We start from the raw sequence: 21949 nt of genomic DNA, 5'->3' as shown, positions 1-21949 counted from the left end.
TGTTTAGCTGACATAAATGTCAGTTTTAAAAAACAGTCAGTCCAGTATTATATACAATACCAGCTGAAGAACATGTGTGGATATAGATTTGTCCTGTGACACCTGAATGCATCCAGTAACCCCCAGATGTCCTGAAAACAGCACACCTCCCTCCTCTCAGCTCAACTATTTGATCCTCTAAGTATCTTTTCAGTGAATGGCGGCTAAAAGTAGAGGACAAAAAGAGAAAAAAAAAAAGAGTAGTGAGAAGAAGAGAGAGGGAGAAAAGGAGAAGAGGAAGAGAAGAGAGAAAAGGAAAGAGTTGAGGTGAGAGGAGAAGGAAAAAGAAGAAAAGAGGTGAAGAGGAGCAGAGCAGCAGCTGGCAGGTGTCAGGAGTCACAAAGGACCATCTGTCCATCCAGTGCCATCTCCACACTCACACACACACACACACACACACATGCACACACACACTGCATTAAACTTTGCTCATCACAGAGCAACATGCCAACAGAAAGGAGCCACTTACTCTCATTTCACCTCATTTGTCTTTTTTAGGTTTTCATCTTTGTCTACAAATTAAAGTTTATTTACACAGTTTACTCTTTTTCACTGACAGATTGGCTGACGGTGTGAGTGTTAGTTGGATGTTTACAGTAACAAACAAACTATGAGTTCCAGTTTGAATACTTTTTGCATCTACTCTCTCATCTACCTGTCTTTAGAGACTGAGCGACAGCGGCGAGCAAGTCCAGAGAAGCTATGATGGTAGTGTGGCAGAACTGGACTCTGTGTTTTTGTGTGTGTGTGTGTGTGTGTGTGTGTGTGTGTGGTATATTGCTCTGAACTCAAACTTCCTCAACTACTTACCCAGACTGGCATGCATACAGGCAAACACACACACTCACTGTGCTGACCTCCGACCTTTCACCTCAAACGATCTCTCTCTTGGGAGTTTTTAAGAGTGTGAGGAGCGCCTGGATGACACATGTTAAGACCTCCATACATGTAGCAACTAAATTCTCAAGATGGAGATGACAGTGGAGCCTGAGAGTGCGGAGAGTGAACTGTACCTACATGTCTTTTTATACGCTTTGTAGTTTATAGTATACATGAACACCTGAACGTCACACCCATATGTGATCATTGAAGACCTGATTCCAAACACCTCTGTGTCTCTCAAAAAGACTCACAACACTGTAAAATGCTCCCTTAAAATATTCTTCTTCATTTCATATCAAAAACAGTGAAACGTTTCAAGCCTACATGGACTCTTCGTCAGGTATAGAGACATCAAATTGACTCAGGTGTGTGTCATTGAATACCTCCTAAAGGTGTGACTACAACCTTGGAGTTAGAGCCCATCTTCAAGCCAGATATACAAAGAAATAAGACAGAAAATGAGAAAGAAAATAAGAAAGAAAAGAAAGAAATAAAGTTAAAGAATTATAGAGATAAACAAAATCACTGAAAACATAATCAAAATATAAAGTCATACACAAATATTACACTAAACTCATAAAATCACATTTTCCACCAGTCCCTCTTTATTCATGGAGGCTTTGTTGGGTTAAAACAGGAAAGGTCTATCTATCTATCTATCTATCTATCTATCTATCTATCTATCTATCAGTCTTCTGCTTGACTAAACTCTATATGTGTGATGTTTAAGTTATTAATTCTGTCAAAGAGACTCTATTTAGGAGTTTGGTGTGTGAAAGGTAAATCAAGTGTCACAACAAGACAATGGATGATACACTTGTCAGACAGACAATGTAAAAGAAAACCTACCAAACTAGTTTAAAGAGGCAACCCCTCTGCTGAAGACAACAGTAGAGATCTGTTGTTTTTAGGGCAGCTCGGACGTCATTTGGATCATGCTCTGTTGCTCCCTCTCTTCTTCCTAAAACACATCTTTATTTCATTCTGTCTCTCTTCCTCTTTTTCACTCTCGCCACCAGCTCTCCCCCGCCTCTCTCCTTCCTTCCCCATCCAGCAGACAGAGGGCGGATGCTGGCAAACACTTCCTCTCTCCACGAAGTTACTTCCTGTCTCTGGAAATCCATTTCCTGTCCGCAGCTACTACAGCAGCACTTAAAGCATTCCTCAGGAGTCTCTCTATCACACACACACAATACATGCATTTAAAGATTGTGCCAAAGACTGGTTTGACCAGCTCACATTATATGTGTGTGTGTGAGTGTGATATGTTTTCCTTTGACTCAGGGTCATTAGTGTATGTTAGTGAGGGTCCTCTTGTCAGCAGTCTTCTCCTGTAACTCAGATATTTGTCTCACAGGCCAGTCTTTCATTATAAGCGTTTTTCTGCCATATGTAGGTTAATGTTTAGATCATTTTGAGCTGTCTGAGACACTCTAACATCATTTCATTTCAGTGTTTGTTGTGCTGTTCAGAGAACGATGCTGCACAGGTAAGCAGACCAGAGGGATTATCTACAGCTCATAGTCTTGCGGCCAGGGTCTGATTTGAAGAAAAACGCTGACAACAAAAAACTGACAGTGAAGGAGAGAGAAATTAAGAATTTGCAATGATGACATGAGGAGAATATGTGAGGATCATAAAAGAAAGAATGAAAAATAAAGAGTTCTTGGCAGGAAACAGGCATGGTTTCCTGTGGCGTTAATGCCGCTAGCCTGTATAACACATACACAAGGAGCTCCCCCAAAACACACACACACACACACATACACACACACACACACACACACACACACACACACACACACACAGTCTTGTTTCTAATCAGTGGCAGTATTATCTAGCCTTACAGGGGGGAAGTGTTTATATTTGTCTAGAAGGCTGGACCGCAACTCAGGGCTGGAAGTGACACACACACACACACACACACACACACACACACACACACACACACAAAGGTACTGTACATAGCCACAAACATACACACATTAACGTACACATACATCCAGACATACACATACAGTATCAAGTTAACAGCATCATAAATACACATACAGTCTTCCTCACATCGTGCTCTTCTTTCTCCCTCCTCCTCCTATTTTCTATTTTTTTCTCTTTTGTCTCTTTCTCTGGATCTTCTCTTCGCCATCCTACACACACACACACACACACACACACACACACACACACACACACACACATGCACTCGATTTATATCCAAGTTGTGTGAATAGATAGAGATTTTCCATAGCTGCACTTGAGTTTATTTGGCCTTGATGGTACAAAAAGCTAAACAAATATTTGGTTTGAATCTAAAGCTCAACTGAAGTGCAGCGTCAGACAGGAAACTGTCTCCTGTAGGGAATTATTACTCTGCCTCACTGACATTTTGGGGGATTCAGCAAAAAGAGTATGTGCATGCCATCATCTTTGTCTTTCCATTAAATCTAAAAAATAACAACATACTTGATAATGATTTTCTCAAGTCAACATTATGTTCAACATTTTAACTTTTTGACTTCTGTTGCCTATGTTCATTCTCTGCCATAAATTAGCAAACGTAAACAAATTCAGAATGTCAGAGGTCACTGTATAGTTTTATAGGCTACGGTAAGATCTACGAATGCAGAATTTTCTAAAATTAATTTGCATTAGGTATGGCAGGAAAGATTTGTTTTCACTGAACACCAAATGGAGAGAACATTTTGTGAACATTGGACCAAGCTTTTGTTTTTGCGTTGCATACAGACAAAAAATAATTGTGTAAAAAATATGTTTTTATCAACTGGAACAAATTGAGCAAGCCAAGGCTTGTACAAAAGGCTGGAAATATGTTGTTATAGACTGAAACTCTTTGCCTGAATGTTTCCCTCTGTCTGCCTCACTCTCTGGTTTCCAGGTTGCTCTGCTGCCGACTTATCTAAAGGATACACAGAGGATAAAACAGCATCAAAAACTGATCAGAGATGTATAATAACTTAATTTATACTTCATGTGACATGGCTATATGAAAACAGCCTCACAAGCTCCACAATACTTACAGAATATGTGATAGAAACTGAATTATCAACATATACCAACGTGCCATGATCGTGTCCAGGATAGAGTTGAAAGTATTCAGTGTTTACATGATCCAACTGACACGCAGAAAAGTGTAATATCAGAGTATTTGTGCGCAAGGAAACACACCCTACAGGAGGGTCTGTTTGGTCTTTCTAAGTTGTACGGCTGCTGGTGTGTTTGTTCATTGTTGGTCCAGCCTCCTCTCTCCCATCTGCTGCTACTCATTAGCATGGAAACAGGACCGGGAGCGTTTTCACACATACACACACTGGCCATTAATCAACCAGACCAGACCAGGGTCCATTCCCACACATACACACCACACAGATGAAGACAAAGACCATACACACAGACACAGCACCTAATCACAGAAACATACACACTTTACTAGATCTCGACCACACCTCTTGTCTCAGTGGATCAGACCTGGCAACCCAAATTTTTGTCTATCGACTCGTATGACTCTGAGGGATGACTGTTCCCCCCGTGGCACCGTCAGTGAACACAAGGAGATTTGTTCCCATCAGCTGTTCTCTTTTTTTATTGTGTGAATCTGGTGTCTAGTTGGTCTAGCCGTCATGAATGGCCACATTGAAGAGTAGAGGGTAACTACAAGAACTCACTACCTCATGTAAATGTGAGAAGGCTAACCAGAAAACCCTGATGGGGACGGTGCATAAGATACCAAATTACTTCCATGTTGCGAGGAAGGAACGAGATCTGACCCTGAATTTAATATAAAAACAAAACGTGGATTTGATTCATTACAGGAAGACGTGAAGATGATAATAGAGGGCATAAAACATGAAGCACAATCAAAAAGAAACTGATGAGAAAAAAAGCAACAAAAAGTTAAGACAAAAAGAGGTGACACTGGAAAAAATTACAAATATTAGATTATTTAAAAGTCTCAGCTTTTACTATCCAAAGTTTTCTCTGAGGTAAACTGTGATGTTTATCTTGTGAAGATCTCCGAGTTAGATGTGCATTAACCACGATCAATGTCATTTTACAATCTTATTGGTAAGCAGACAAAATGACATTGGTGATACAATATTTTTTTTGTCAGTTTCACAAGTTTTTTGTGGCATTTCATGTCTTTTCAGGATGTGAGGGAAGAAAAGAGATGAGCAGCAAAGATCCCTGTTTAGACTCAAACCGGGTTTATTGCAGTTCATGTCGACATGAACAGCAGTCTGGCCAGGAATAAATAAAAGCATAGATAACATACAACCAAATGCTTGAACATTGACATGTTCTTCTGTTGTGACAAGACTGAAAGTGTTTCTTTACCTGCTAACGGGGAAATTCAAGTCACTTTTTGCTTACACCTCTAATGTCAAACCAGCTCAGACAGAGTTAACACAGAGGAAACTCACTACATGAAGACAATGTGTTGGTTTACAAATGAGATATCACAAGCTCACTAACAATGTGAGCCTCTGATGTTAATATATCTATATTTGGATTAAGGTTGACAGATAGAGGACAGAAAAAGTAATGAGACAACAGAGACTGTGTGTCAAATCAGTTTCCAGTGATGTATAAGCACTTTACGGACCCTTATGGCTGGTGTGATGAAGAACCATCCCAGCTAAACGTCGCTCTGGGTAAAATCCATCAGGTGTCTGAGAAAGCAATGACATTTTTACTTTAGCTGCTGGCAGGTTCCATAAACTTCTCACTTTTCCATTTTAGAAGGTGAGTTATTATTTCATCTTCAGCCACATACCCATAAATCTTACTGATACTTCAATACAGTTTATGTGCCAAAGTGTGTGTACATTGTGAAAACACGTTTATCAAACTGAAAGCTTTTTCAACTGTGGAGAAGTGTTGCTCTCACATGCAGAACACAAAATTACACAAAAACTGATCGAGATGGATGACAAATGAAAGTAAAAATTAAAATAATGTGACTTAGCAACATGTTTGGGCACCGTGAGCCTCCAGAACAATATCAATGCTCCTTGTCATAGATTCTCCAAGTCTCTGCATCTCAAGTAGAGAGATGAAGAGCATTTTTTCAAAGATATTCCCTAATTTGGTGTTTTGATGATGGTGTTGGAGAGTCCTCTCTTTTACATCTGCTCACAATCTCCCACAGGTGTCACAGGTGAGTTGAGATGTGGTGACTGGGAAGGCCATAGCAAATGATCTTCAAACTCATCAATGCTGATGCATAAAACATCTGCATTTAACTCAGTTTTTCAGGTTTTTACTTTTGTCAACCATCTCTGTGTGATATTGCCATATAATGTGGTAAACCTGTTTTCTCTAATGTTGAAGGCACAAGAGGGACAGTTAATGGGGGAATCATGAGTGTAAGGGTCAATTTTAAAAAGGAAAATCAGAAACATTGTGGTTGTGAGGCAGAAGTCTGATCTCAACAGTGTCGGGAAATATCCCACACCACCGCACCAGAGAGACTGGACCACAATAGACAATAGAGAAGTGCAAAGGTCGGACAAACCTGCTGTGCTCTGGACTTTGTCCTACTGAACAAAGCAGCAGCATCATTCTGCCAAAAGCAGGTAAAGCTGTTGTGTCTTCTCACCTGCTGCTAAAGAGTAAAACACAAATCAAACCCATCCAGAGAGAGAGAGAGAGAGAGAGAGAGACATCTGCTGTCTCTGTCTCTCTCTCTCTCTCTCTCTTCTCCTGTGTGTCCTCTTTGGCAACATCTGCTTCCTCCACTGCTCTTTCCCATCATGCAGTGGGCGTGTCCTTTGTGTTGCCCCCAGCTTCATTGTTCTAGCCAATCATTGTCCTTGCCAAGCTGTTCCCACGATGCACCAGTAATGACCAGAAGGCACTGATGGGAGCTGGTGTCTCTGAAGGAATGACTCTGGCTTTACAACCACTTTAACCCCCAGGGAGAAATGACAATAAACAAAATAAAAACAAAAACAATGCTCAGACATCTTCTCGAAGAGAACCGAAAAATGTGCTCTGTTGTTATTGCATTTGACATCCAATAACAGCATCAAAACTATGATTTTAATAAAAGATATATATATACATTCATGGCAGAAAAGGACAAAGAAATTTAATCGAGTCATGTTCTGCAGATATTAAGGGTCAGAGGAAAGAGGAAGAAAGAGGAAAAGGGTAAAGGAGGGGGAGAACCAGAAAGTGAAAGAGAGAGATGGAGCTCTGGGAAAAGATCAGAGCCTGGTCCCTGGGGAGCTGCGACAGATGAAGTAGCTGAATAAGCTGTCTGTCATTGTGTGACTCGGGCTGCTGTGGTCACTTCGTTTGTTCAAACTCAACAATGGAGGATGGCTGAGAGAGAAATCTCTGTTTTCCCACAAGATTTAGCCCCAAAAATCTCTAGTCAGTGATGCTCTGTGTGGGGATTTGGACCCGGTGACAAATTGTAATGCTAATAAAATACAGAGTGGAAAGAGGTTTGGAGTCAGTGTTATGATGCTGTTTCTTTTGTTGTGACAGAAACGACGAATCAGCAAAAAAGGCCGAGGACAAGAAGCAAAGAAAAGGCTTGAAATTTACTCTGTGATTACACAAATTGAAAAAGACTTTCATTGAATTTGAATCTTAAACTTTGGTAAAGAAAGCAAATACAACACAGCCAATCAGACACTGAATCACATTTCTCTTGCAAAATCACAAATTAAACGGGGGAATAACATGCATACTGTTTACTGAGTTACACATTAAATAGATGTCTGTCTATATACAGTAATGCTGACACTGTGAACTGAAGCTATTGTACAGCAAACCTCCACTGACCCTGGTGGTTTGGTCAATAAAGTAAAGTGAGGTTAAAGTTTAAAAAGCTGCATTAAATACTTTGTTGTCATTTATTTAAAGTAGCAGGATGTCGATAAAATACTGTAGGAAGAAATGCTGCTGTGACACCTGATAGCCTGATGAAGTCCAACTTACTATAAACTCATACATACAGTAAACACAATCATTTCAGTAAACTTCATATAAGCATCTGTGTATATTTGGATGAAGTTGAGAATGAAATGCATTTTATTTTATACTGCCCTTTTTATCATGATCTTAAACTTTTCCTGAAAATGCCTGCTGGACATCTCAGTCTGTTTGACATGACATGATGATTACAGTACATGTTCAGTTGTGTGACATAGCTCAGTTGTTGTTGCAATAAATGCTACCGTCAACATATGAGAGCGTTGTATGTTTAATTTGTTAAGTTTATATCTGATATAATAAGTTTCACACATATGTGTACAAGTATCGACTAGCTTTCTTTTTGTTTAGTCTGTTGGTAAAGTTAGTGATGTCTTGTAAGCCCATGTGAGTTTGACACCTTTGGGTGTTTTACACTTGAATATTCCCACATGTCAACTGGATTTATTTCAAGTTCCCACAGTAAATGCTTTGTCATGTGCATATATGTGCATGTGTGTTTGACAGGTGACCAGTGTGTGGACAAAAGAAGGGTCAGTGGGGAAGTGTGAGCTCCTTTCTTTCCCCCTTGTTTCTCTCTCCCCAGCAAAATCTCTCTCTCTCTCTCACACACACACACACACATAGGAGGAGAGGAGAGGAGAGGAGAGGAGAGGAGAGGAGAGGAGAAGAGAGGAGAGGAGAGGAGAGGAGAGGAGAGGAGAGGAGAGGAGAGGAAAGGAGAGGAGAGGAGAGGAGAGGAGAGGAGAGGAGAGGAGAGGAACGTATGAATGGACAGATTAATCAGATTATAGCACAGACACACTTAAACAGCCTGTTCTCTGGATTAGCTACGGTCCTGCCTACTCCCTGTCAGAATAACAAGTGTGTGTGTGTAGAGGGAGAGAGGGGAAGAGAGTCAAAGAGACAACATATTTTCATCATATATATATACTACAAGTGGAAGTTGTGTTCACTGCTGATGTTGTTTCTATGTGCTGTTGTTAATATGAACACTATCTGTGTTTGCATCACCTTATAATGGGCATCTTAAATCCTGCAATAGAGGAGTATAATCAATGATGGAATGACTCAGATATTCTAAAAAGTTAACAACAGGATGGAAACAAAGTGTTTGGCTGAAATGTGTACAAAGAAGTATCATATGAAACAGAAAAGCAAGTCCATGTGAATATGTGACTGATCTAATATACACTTCTATATATATTTCACCATGAAGAAGTTTCGATTTCCCCCTCAGAAGTTCAAAGAGTGCTGTTCTTTATGTGCAGCAGGGAAGCATATGGCAGCCAGTGACCAGGGCTTTGTCTGACTATTGACACCAGAGAGATGCAGAAAGGGAGGATGCGAGTGTGTGCGACTGTTCGGGGCCGGAGGACAGCCTAACAACAACAAAGGACCAGCTTTAAGCCTGTCTCCTGTGATTTTCCAACTCAGCGAAAAGCTATTGTGGCGCTGAAAAAAAGTTAAGTTAAAAAGCTTAGCATGGTATGTGCTAACAACTGCCTGCCGCTTGTGTAATACAAGCAAATACTTTTTGAGCAGTCACAGTCGCAGTCTTTGGAGGGGCGACCGTCCCTCTGCTAACAACCACTGGGCAGGTCACTGCTTCTGTCTGATGGTCTGTGCAGATAATTTACATATAATGTGACTTAGCAATTAATAAATCAGTCAATTAATTTATCTAAAGTGTCTTTTCTAGCTGTATTTCTCATTATTTGACTCTAACTTGTGTGTGTGTGTGTGTGTGTGTGTGTGTGTGTAATGTGCCCCATGTTGACACTTAATACAGTTTGTTCTCTGTAATTGAAGTAAAATTTTGATCTGTCATCCGATTTCTCCCTCTTCTGTGTGTTTATATGAGACTGCAAACCAGATGAGTTTCTTTGATGACTACTTCTACACTCCCAGTGGTTGCTAAATGGAACACACACACACACACACACACACACACACACTCACACTCAACGTAGTCAGGCAGGGGTAACCGGGACTAAATCCAGACTGGTGGTTTTTCTCCCAAGCTATAAATACCCCTCTGCTTAAAACACGATCACACACACACAAAACACACACAAGCACTGATACTCATGTACAGAGGCTCATAAAAAAACATTCATTTGCTAACAGACTAATATATACACACATATGGAGTCGTGCACATATAGACTCTCTCTCTCTCACTCTCTCTCTCTCTCTCTCTCTCTCTCTCACACACACACACACACACACACACATAACACACACAAATACTCACACACAAAGAGATGGCTCTGGCCTCAGAGAAAGCTAGCTAAGCGGTCTATGATTATGGGGTGTGTCTTTGTCTCATTTAGTGGTTCCACAAGGAGACAGTCTTCTGCTGCGTCAGACGAACACACGCGCACACGCAAATACCAATACACTATCACTTAGCACAGATCCCTCAGCCTGAATTTGTTAGATTGTCCTTTAGAGGAACTGCAGATGTAAAAAAAAATGGCTGTGTATGAGAGTAATCTTTTGGCACAAGGCTTACTCTGTCAGCCACAACTTGTGCATTGTAGAAAACTAAATTCAGAACATCTATAAAGTGAAACAGTAAGTTAAATGAAGTGCCAATGTTGGCATAATCAATGTATTCCTTTCTTTAGTGCATGTGATCTTAAAGGATGACTCCATCTGCGTTTTTTTCTGGGTTGCTCAAATGGAAACGCCCACTCAGCTGTTAGCAAAAAGCAGTGACATAGGATAGAGGGTTAGAGCGTTGACGCCACCCCACACACACGCAGTTCGCTCACTTGCTGTAAGTTAGAGCACGAAAAATTTTCCAGATATACTACGAGTGATGTTGCAGCGTTGAGTCTGAGTGTGTGAGATGTTTATAAATGCACCAGACGGAGTGGAGGGACAGACAGCTGCTGAGTGCTCTGGAGGAGAGAGCCGGGAGCAGAGCCGGAGCTTCGGGACGAATAACATCCACGAGTCACGTCGGATTCTGCTCTGATGCAGAGCTGTTTACTGGCGGAAGGAGAGCTCACAGTTTATTTTTTAAACTTTGAGCAGCAGCAACTGTGAGAGCTCAGTCCATCTCTGTGGCTACTGGCTTGTTGGACTCAGGGGTTTACATTGGTTTATATGTAGCGACGTCATCATGCAGAAACCTACATCAGGTCACGAGGGAAAAAGTTTTTCGAGGGCTTAGGAAAATAGCATTTTGATGCTAAAACATATGTACTTCGACCAGAATTTGAATTTTTCGATTTGAATACATATGGAACACTAATGTGAAGCTACAAAATGATATAAAAACCTAAGACAAAAAAAAAACAAAAAACCTGCCCTTTAAGAAAAAAAACAACTAAATATGAATATCACTCAACACCAGATATTTCATTCCTCTTTATTTTGGAAAAATATTGCGCTGTTTTCCAGTAATAAAAATGACAGGCTCTGTACATACGACTTCTCTCTTAAATACAACACAGTCACAGTGGTCTCAAGTGCCTAACACATACATGCATACATACTTACATACATTATCTGCCAAATAAAAACAATCCAACTTAAATTATAACAGGTTTAACAAAAAAAATCACAACAAAATGGGAACACAAATAATTACATAATTAAGTTAAAAGAATACATCTTTCTTTAGATAACAAATAAAATAAAAACAGGAAACAAAATGATCCTAACCAATGGCAGGCAGGGTTATGGTGTCCTTCAATTGGCTAATAGTGGAAGACTGGGGGGGGTGGGGGGTGAAGGGAGCGGGAGTGGGCAGTGCATACATTGACACCACACACAGGCATCACCTCCTCTGTACACACACACTCATACACACTCATACACACACACACCTCCATAGTGCAATGATGTCTTGGCAGTTAAGACTAGTCCTTTATAGCTCAATTTGGAAACCCGACAGCATCAGAGGTTGGGACAGTTTTGCAAACTATGCAACGATTTAGACAATTTTGTCAAGCAATGGTTGGCAAGTTGGAGGAAAACTGAACTGATTTCAAACAATGAATCCAGGAAAGCCTGTAATTGGATAAGCAGCCGAAAAATGAACCTAAAATGACTGATAAATTCATAATTACACTTCCCTTACATTGTGTTTGATTAGTTTCACTAACTTCCCTGTTGTTTGCTCTCTAATGTTGAATGTTTCCCAAGTCGGCCTGCCCAAAACATTGCCCTGTGTATCACAACCTTCAGGGGTCAGGGGCCAGTATGGCCCAACAGGATCCATGTTGGATCGATCTGCAGTCACTACTGGAGTCTTCAGTTCTCTTATTTCTGCTGAGAACCAGCTCAGCCAAAACTGTCTCTGTCAGTGCTGCAGAGTTAAAGATGTATAGCTGCTGTCCAACTGTTTTTTTGTTTTTTTTTTTTAAATTTTCTTGTTTTGTTGGGAAAGCTCGAATTGAGATTTGAGGACTTCTACAGTTGCTTCATCCTCTACTCTGCAGCACTGCGCAGAACATGAACTGTCCAATACCTAAGACAGCTTTTACACTGCATTGTAAAACCACAGCACATAACAGTACTACAACAGTACTTGAAAAGTTCTCAGTACTCCAAAGGTACTACACTGTTCATTCAATCAGTACTCCATGGTACTACAATATCATCTGTCAATACTCCGTTGTTTATCAGGAGAGAAGAGTTCAAAGGATTTGAATCCATCCTGGTGCGAGCAGTAAGTCTTTCTGTTGTTCAGCTGACAGACATGAGCATCTGGAGCAATCATCATTTGACTGCATGAGTACTTGTTCAGCACTGTTTCTGTACAAAGTTTTGTACTAGTGCGAGTGCTAGTACTAAGTCTTCTGGTACTGGAGTCAGCATTAGACCTACATCCATCGAAGGTCAAAAATGTCCAGTATTCACCCGTAGTACTATTGTAGTACTAAGTCCGTGCCAAGAGGGTACTGACTCTGCGCTGGCTCAGTAGCACCTTGGCTCAAAGTCCTCCGGTAAATCCCAGGGAACAGCAGCAAACAGCAGGAGTAAAACCTCCCGGAGACAAGCTGAGCTCTACTGCTCAGGGCTGGTGGGGACCACCATCAACCAGAGGAAACTGGTCTGATCTGGTCTGGACTGGTATCATACCTGCAAAACAGAAAAAAAATGTCAGTATTTAGTGTGTTTTTATATGCATGTTCATTATTATTATATCCATGATATCAATATTATCAGGTAATTCTATTTATGAGTTGGTTCTCACCTCTGTGGCGATGATGCACTCATCTTTCTGGTCCGATATAACGTAGACGGACTGGTATTTGGTGTCGGTGGTACTCTGGTACCTGCTGTCACTGGGACAGTGGTATTCAGCATCACTGGTTGACTGGTATTTGAGATCACTCGCTGCGTGATAGTTCAACTCGCTGGATGACTGGTACTTTGCTTCGCTGCAGCTTGGTGACTCTTCTACTTGTTGCTTTTCTGATGCGTCACTGTGGAACAAAGAACACAAACTGATTCAGAAATGCTGTCCTGACAGTTGCTTACAATGCATTTAGGCCAATAAATGTGCATTTTTACACCTGCATTTCTCACTAGCTTACTTTCTAAGTAGTATAGCATTGTAAGAACATATTTTGACAGCTATGTACCTGTTTTGTCTCTTCCTGTATCTTTCCTCTGTGTCAGACTCATCCGGCATTTCACATTTAACCTCTGGCTCGTCGTGCTCCTCCTCTTTACACAGTGACAGCTCCTCTGGCCGCAGCTCATGGACCAGGTTATACTCCACGCTGGGGTAGCGAGTCTTAAAGCCGTTCTTTTCTGATCCGCTGAGTCCATTGAGCCCACTGATCCCACTCAGACCACCCAGTGACCCAGCGAGCTCCGAATGGTAATCCGCTTTCTTATTGGTGTTTTTAATTGACGTAGTCATCATAGCGCCCAGCTCCTTGTCGCTGCGGAGACAATTGTTGGTGGTCGTCAGGTTATTCATCGTCTCGTGGCTGTCACTATGGACGCTGTCACCATGGTGACTGTGCCGCTCCTGCAGTTTGACCCGAACGTAGACCACCAGCACGGAGCAGCCGATCAGGATCACAAGAACAAGGAAGACACCGGCGCACACAGCCGTCCAGGGGAATCCGCTATCATCATCTTCCTCATCTTCAACAATTTCACTGTCTGGGTAAGAATATCGCCTGTCCGGTCCATCCACCACTGGCTGACCCCTGGGGACCTCTGGCAAGAGGAACTGGCAGTTGCGACCGCCGTAGCCAGGCACACAGGCGCACACATAGCGGCCGCCACGCTCATGGCAGGTGGCTCCATTGTGGCAGGGGTTGTGAGAGCAGCGGGAGATGGGGGAGCTGCAGTTTTTGCCTGTATAACCTGCAGAGAGAGTAGAGTGTAAGAGTCTAGAAAAAAACTAATAGAAAAGTACAGAAATGATGCAAACATAATCCCAGAAGACTTTTTCCAGCGCTGTCATACCTGGAGGGCAGGTGCAGGTGTAGCTGTTTGCTCCCTCCTGACACGTCCCGCCGTTCTGACAAGGGAAGGACAGACAGTATCCAGAGATGCTGCTGCTGTCCTCACAGTTCTGACCTGAAAATCCAGTGGGACACTGACAGAGGTAGGAGTTCACCAGATCCACACATTCTGCGCCTGCAGAGGGAAAAGAAGGAGGACAGAGGGTTAGTCCCTGGATGTTTTGATTCTAGGTTTAGGTTTAATCGGTGAAGGTACAAACGCAGAGCACAACCTACCATTTAAACAGGGGTTGGAGGAGCAGTGGTCAATTTTCTTCTCGCAGTTGAAGCCAGCGTATCCCATCGGGCACTGACAGAAGTAGCCACCGTCAGGGTTGTCGACACAATGGCCGCCATTGAAGCAAGGCCCATCTGCACAAGTGTTGGCACTCAACTCACAGTTGTTGCCATAGAAACCAGGTGGGCAGGTGCACTTATAGCCGTTTTCATCGTCCTATATTGGAAAGAATGTAAACAGTGGTTACTTACAGGCTCGTCTCCGTGAACATAGTTTGTTTTTATTCACACCCCCCTTCTCTCTCACTCTTTATCTCCTGATTGATACTCACAATGCAGCTGCCTCCGTTGCGACAAGGGTTTCCAGAGCATTCATTGACCTGGATCTCACAGCTGGCACCTGTATATCCAGGTAGACAGGAGCAAGTGTAGCTGCCCTGGCCGGTGTTGGTGCAGGTGGCTCCATTAAGACAGGGTTTATGGTGTGTACAGTAGTTCAGATCTGGAAACAGCAACAATAAAGAATATCTAATAAAATATTACAACACACTTTAAATGTGAATATATGAAACAAAGAGGGCTAATTGAGTTGCAACAAAGTAGTAACACAGTAAACTCACCCTGGTTGCAGAAGAGCCCGCCCCATCCCTCCTGGCAGTTACACTGCCAGGGTTGTTGGCAGGTGCCATGGAGGCATCCTGGGTAACGGATACAGTCATCACAGTAACGCCCACTAAAGCCCACACGACACCTGGGAACACAACATTAAATAAGTCCTGTTAATAACAAAACCAAGGTATAAAGATCAGTAAAATTAATTTATGAACATATCTGAGCAACATGTAAGATGTGAAAAATGAATTTCCATTGTTTCATGACTTACTTGCACTCTCCGGGTTTATCACAGAAGCCGTGTTCTTCATCACAGCCAGGAAGACAGATTGCTGCAGAGAGGGAAAATAATGACAGGTGAATCATGGGAAAACTAGTGTTGGAAACATACGTTTGCCTTCCATCAGTTTCCCCATTCACACAGGGACTTTTCAAACTGCTACCTGCCTTTCAAGTTGGCGCCCCAGCCTCCTTATCTGTTTGTCTGACTTTCAGGCTGTCTGGTAGCTTTCCTATCTGTGCATTTTGTTCACCTGCCCACCTGTCTGTCTGTCTGCAGTCTGCATTCTCTATCTCCAGTGATATAGGCCCAATAAAACACAATTAATAGCACTTTTGATGTGTGGGCCCTCAACTAGGAGTCCTGTGACCCATGTTTGGTGCTTAAAGACACTCAGGGCCAAACTGGAAACTGATCAACTCTGGAGGATAATCAGGGTCATAAGGTCATTCCTGATTCTTATCAATACAACAGGCTGCAGTGTGTTGGTGTCTTCAGTGCTGCACATGTTGCTGGACTTTTTACCATCCAGATTTAGCAGCTACGGCAGCTTTGGACACCAAAGGGGGAACCAGCCAACAAGCCCTCTCCATTAACATGGTTGCTCTCCAACACAAAAGCGCCCCACACAAAGCCTCCTTTCTCCCCTTGACTGTGGGTCAGAAGTCCCTTTTCTCACCCTTGGCCCCTCTCCTCTTCTCCCCTCCTCCCTCTGATCCTCCTCTTCTCCCTTCCTCTTCCATCCTCCTATCTGCTCTCTGCTCCTCCTCTCCTCTTCACCATTTTCCTTTCCTCCCTTTCCCTCCTATGCTCCTCCCGTCTCTCCTCCCTCCCCTTCTCCCCCCCCCCCCCCAGGGCCAGCTGGTCTGTGTGGAGCTAACCACCAGACAGCTGCTCCATTGTCTCCTCTCACAGAGCAGCTGCCCCCTCCACAACAATACACAACCCCGCTCGGCCAATCACCAGCCCGAGTCACAACAATACAGGACCCCCACTTGGCCAATCGGGGAGGAGGTTTGGGGCGAGGAGGCCCTATAGGTCTAATGGAAGGCACGCGGCGTGTGAATTACTGAGGAGCCACTGCGGCTCATTAGAATGGAGGCCTCTGGTGCTATGGGATAACTAACTGACGCCTGTTGCACACGGGCCCCGCATTAGGAGGTGGAAAAAGTCCCTAAACAATAAAGATAGGCAAGTGACTGTTGGGGAAATTAACTTTGAAACTTCAAACTCTCTTTAGTTTTGACAGTTATATAATGACTTTTTAAATGGATAGTGACTCAACTCAAAAACTGATACAAAGCATGCATTATTATTGCTCATGTATTGAGGCAGTTCACTGGGATCAGATGCTCTATGTAAACATCAGCACCTATTACTCATGTGTTTCTCCTTTAGCTTATCTATCTCACAAGCAGCTGTCAGTGAATTTAAATATTAACTAGTGCAATACTTCTGAGGTGAAACAAGTGTGTTTTGCCCCTTTTATCTCCCATTTATGGCCCTTCCGCCCATTGCTCCATACAGCCTGAATGATAGTATTGGATCAATAAACAAAAACAAAAAAAAAACAACTTACGTTCAGTGCAGTACTGTCCCTTCCAGCCAGAGTTGCATATGATCTCTCCACGCTCGCCGCAGGTAAAGTGTCCGAAGGCATCGTCTCGGGGCCGACAGAAGACAGAGCATCCATCTCCGTAATAGTGCTCGTCACACAGAAAGCGGTAGGAGTAACGCAGCTCCGTCCTGCCAGCTGTCTGCATGTCCTTGGACCATTCTTCTCCCACAGTCAGGTGACGCTGAGTGGTGATCCTACTGATCAGACGCTCTGGATTGTCTGGAAAAGTCAATGACGTAGCTTGTTATAAATTGTGTGTTATTACTGTTGGTGTTGTACTGCAGAGTAAGGTGCACATGAGACCCTGTAATTGTCATAAACTATTAGATTTGTCCCTTTTTTTAACTTTGGATTTCAGATCTTTACATTCTTTCTGATGCTTGGCCTTCTATAAAAAGACAACACACACACACAGTGATATTTCTGGAGACATGTCACTGGGTAGAGACATAGAAGCCAAAAATATATAAAAAAAAAACTTTCCAATGGTTCCAATGCAAATCAGCCATGGATACTGCTGTCTGAATTAGAAAATAATAAATAAGTTTTGAAGTGTGCCCTTCCTCTAGAGGAGTTTATTTTAGCTTTTCCATTATCTCCACCACACACACAGATACAGACACACTCCCGTGTTGTGGTCAGTTAGTCATCGTTATAGCAGTGATAAAAGCAGGACATGCTGATAACAACAGCAAATATCTCACCACAGGGACAGATTTCAATTGGCACCTGTAAAACGTGTGGGTGGCCTTTTCCCCATTTCATGTTAAGGAAACCTGCAGGTGGTTTCTTTAGCATTGTGACAAACAGTACAGAGACTGTCTTTATCATCATGAGTCTCAAGTAAATCTGATAAATCTTAATGCCCAAATAATGACAGGTTGCTTGGATATTTTGAAGACCAGACACCTGAATGTAGAGATCAGTTAACATTGCATGTCTATGTGTGGAAAGGAAGTAACTATAATTTTCTCTTTATAAGAGCTTCAGCATAATTCACTAACACGCAAGACACTCAGTATACTCTGTGTTTCGTTGTTTAGCACTAATGACTGAGCACTAAGTGAAAAACATGCCACTGAAAGAAAACGAGGCCACCACTAGCCTTCTGGCCTGTGTTTGAGTTACACTGCTGTCTTTCTGCTTCTCTGGCTGTCACCCACCTGTTGTCAGGTCGTCCAGGGAGTCAGTGTGCAGAGCTTCAATGATCAGTGAAAACGTCCCCTGAGGAGAGACAGAGAGAGAGAGAGAGTCAACAGCTGCTGGGCCTGAAGGTTTCCCTCCCTCCGCAGGGCAGCAGAGGGCCATTAGGAGGCCTCCCAATAAACTTCACAGCCTAATTCCCGTGTTGATTAGGGGCCTAATAAGGGCTACTACCTGCTCCCTTTTCACACCCCTGCTACTATCACACTCTGACACCGCCGTAAAACCAAACGAGGCGGAATTTCACGCTGCGCTGCCAATGATGTGCCAACTCAGAGGATGTTAAATTTCCCACCACGCCTGGTCGGAGGAGAGAGGCGTTTGGTGAAAACACCCCCCTCCGTCCCTCCACCACACACACACACACACACACACACACACACACACACACACACACACACACACACACAAAACAGTCATACACACACACACACACACCCTCCTCCCCTCCCCGTTTTATCCTACCAAAGAGCACAGAAATACTACAATAGCCCCTCTCACACACTGCTGACAAAGACCCTCACAAGTGTTGAGTTTGGGAGCATCTGTTGCGTTTTGCACTCTTCAAAGCTAATATGTCCCACTGGAATAAGACTATAATAACTTCACAGTCTGCCCATGGTTTTCAGTAGCTATTCCTTAAAATGTGACATTAATCATAATACAGACCGCATGACACAATAACACAGTCAAACTATTAAACTATTAAATGCTTACAGAGCTTATATATGCACTTTTATTCATTTATTAAGTGGTGATTTATTAACTGGGAGATGTCATAAAATAAAGCATGATAATTAGTATTGCAGTTAATATATGTATATATGAACGCTTACCGGCCATGTGAAGCCGAAGTTAAAGCGGACTGGGTTGGTGAAGCTTTCCGCGTTGGTCTCCGGCACCTGGAAGGAGTTGGAGCCCAGGACGGGAGTCACAGCCCCGCCGTAGGTACAGGGGGGCTCGGGGGAGACGCTGGCCTGGTAATGCTTCAGACAGATCCGAAAGAAAGTCTTGCATTCGCACTGCTGGTGGCCCTGCGGATGAGCCGAGCCTCCCGGGCAGCAGTTGGCGTTCCCCGTCACCCCTTTCTTGTTAAGAAACTCCTGCAGCTTCAGCTCAAAGACTCCGGAGCACAAAACCTGTGGAGTGGAGGTGACACACAAACACAATCAGCCCCGTGTGTTTTCAGACCGGTAATTTTAGGATGTTTGTGGAAATATAAAGATAATTACAAAGTATTTGAAAAGTTTTTTTAAGTATAAAAACAGCGCGCGTTTTAATACACCCTATTTATAATAATTAGACCTACCTGGCAGGTGAGTAGAGAGAGAGTGACAACCAGGAGCAGACACAGGCGTCCCATTGTGTTGACAGCCCTTCAACAAGCAGTGAAAGCTCCACAGGTCCGTGTAAGCCCGACTCAAACAATCATGGAGAAAGTTTAAAAAGCTTTCCGTTATGTCACAGTCAAGGTGAATTATTGACGCGCAGGAGAGAAGATGGATTCACAGAGAGTTTTCCTTACAGGTCTTCTGCCCCTCTATTTTCCCATATACGAGGCACGGGTTTCTGACAGGATGGAGAAAAAAAAGTTTTACAGTGTAAAGTAATCCTCAACAGAAGGATCCCCTTTGAAGAAGCGTGAATGAAAATCCCCGATGGAAAGAAAGAAGAGTTAATTCCAATCAATCGGTGTATCAGTGCGCAGGAGGAGAAAGAGGCAGCTCTCGATGGCCTTGTTTATTTTTCCACTTGATTGATAATGATATGCTGATCCGAAAAACAGAAAACGAGTCTCCGTCTCTCTCTGCCTCTCTCAGTTTAACAGTGCGTATGTCTGATGGGTGTCCTGCCCTGCACAGGGTTTTATACCGGGCTAGCAGGCGAAGGGTAATAAGATGCAAATGAGCCCCTCTGCTCCTCTTCTTCCCCTCCCTCCACCACCACCACAAGTCCGCCCCGGGGCCATCACAAAGAAAGAGGAGGGGGGAGGAGGGAGGGAGGGGTGGTAGTGGGGGGGTGCGCACAACTTTTCTAAACCCCCCTCTCTTTCTCTCAAAGGGACAGACCAAATGGCTAGTGAGCTGTTAAATGTGCAACAACCCCTTGCTTCCCCTGATGCCTCCCTCCTCCACAGCACAACACGCAGGGCCCAAATTTACATTCCGACAAATTCTTTAACCTCTGCACGAAATCCTCCACATCGCAGCATCAAGTGATTTATATACGCCGCAGCCGGTGCGGACGGTGGCTTCTCATATTTGGGGTTAATGGTGAAAGCCTCGGCTGGCCTGCTCCCCTGTTCCCCAGCCGGCCGGCCAGCCGCCCCAACTGCGCTACAACGACCATCTGCTCCGCCACATTCCTATGGTGTTACCCCTGCCGTGGTTTTCACATGTTCACCCCCCTAAAACAAGTCGATCTGTTCGTATGACCTTATCTTTATTTCTTGGCTAATGTCCTACACCGCACCTCATGAAGTGCGCACTCATCATTAACATATTATGTCATCTAACATGATTGGAAATAACGTAATATAACTAAAGTCTGTCATGTCTGGCATAAAAATGCAAGACTTTTGATCACTCAGTTCATGCGTTTTCCCTTAAACATAGCACCCTATAACTTAATAACATCACTTTGACGTTAGTCGCATTAATATAGAGTCCACCCCATGTCCCATAAAACCGACTGTATGTTTATAAGGCGATCACTTCCCAAATTCCCATTGATGCTCTCTATTTTTACTCCTAAATTATATTTTGAACCACTTTAAGTAGATGAATCCCTGCTTTATGTGTTTGAGAGTAAAACATTATATTTACCAAACCAAGTGCGCAAAGACGCACCAAAATAACCCCACATGGCCACAGGCCAATACACCTACACCGTTTTCATTGCATGCCTGTGTATTTCCCTTACTCGCTCTTTGGTAGAGGCAGTAAAAAAGACTTGGTGGTGTGTCACTCGCGTGGCTGTCATTAAGGGACTTTGTGAGGAGAGGGAGGGGGAGGAGGATGAGGAGGAGGGAAGGCATAGAGGGAATAAAGTTTTTTTCTTTGTGCTTTCAGCTGTATGGTAATTGGGCCGGCAGCACCTGCTCTCCCACAATAATACAACACCAGAGAGAGAGAGAGAGAGAGAGAGAGAGAGAGAGAGAGAGAGAGAGAGAGAGAGAGAGAGAGAGAGAGAGAGAGCATGGCTTGTTGCGTAAACAGTAATCTTACAATATGTTTGATGATAAAGTATCTCAGTTCCCGCATACTGCATACAATCACAGCAGATAAAACGCGATAAACTGCAGCTACATTACACTGACACCACACATGGCTCCACCGTCTAATCTGCGTGTCTGTGTGTATCCGCAGAGAAATGTGGGCAAGAATTCGCACTTGTTGACACGATGTTAATATGAGTTTATCTCAGGCTGTGAAATAACTGCTGAAGAAGTTGGTATATGATTATTGTCCACCTTTCTCCAAACATAAACATCTGCCATGATCAAACCAATCATCTCCTCTTAATGTGATTATCTCTGCAGTTATGAGGTTATGATTTATAGCAGGTCCTGTCAATTAATTATAAATTGAAATCTAATAATTCACAAATCTAAAGCAGCTATTTTATAGT

At 43.0% G+C, this 21949-nt stretch overlaps 1 protein-coding gene across 1 annotated transcript; it reads right to left on the bottom strand.

Moving 5' to 3' along the window:
- Positions 1–11282: 11282 nt before the first annotated feature.
- dld (deltaD) lies at positions 11283–20180 on the bottom strand. The gene is made up of 12 exons (XM_067591909.1): positions 19629–20180; positions 19156–19458; positions 18280–18340; positions 17078–17335; positions 15490–15550; positions 15227–15357; positions 14939–15108; positions 14607–14823; positions 14332–14505; positions 13491–14229; positions 13100–13331; positions 11283–12984 (listed from the first exon to the last, which is right to left on the bottom strand). Exons 1-12 carry the CDS (start codon positions 19680–19682, stop codon positions 12979–12981), a joined length of 2406 nt encoding a protein of 801 aa, XP_067448010.1. The 5' UTR covers positions 19683–20180; the 3' UTR covers positions 11283–12978.
- Positions 20181–21949: the final 1769 nt, after the last annotated feature.

The sequence above is a fragment of the Thunnus thynnus genome, chromosome 1, assembly GCF_963924715.1.
Source record: "Thunnus thynnus chromosome 1, fThuThy2.1, whole genome shotgun sequence".
NCBI lineage: Eukaryota > Metazoa > Chordata > Actinopteri > Scombriformes > Scombridae > Thunnus > Thunnus thynnus.
The sequence above is the reverse complement of the archived record's forward strand: the minus strand, read 5'-3'. Positions and strand labels throughout refer to the sequence as shown.

Coding starts and splice junctions, on each gene's coding strand:
- dld (XM_067591909.1), bottom strand. CDS start 19,682: ATGGGACGCCTGTGTCTGCTCCTGGTTGTCACTCTCTCTCTACTCACC. Junction 19,459..19,628: donor TCTCTCTACTCACCTGCCAG/GTAGGTCTAATT, acceptor TCCACTCCACAG/GTTTTGTGCTCCGGAGTCTT. Junction 15,551..17,077: donor GGGACAGTACTGCACTGAAC/GTAAGTTGTTTT, acceptor CCCTCTCTGCAG/CAATCTGTCTTCCTGGCTGT.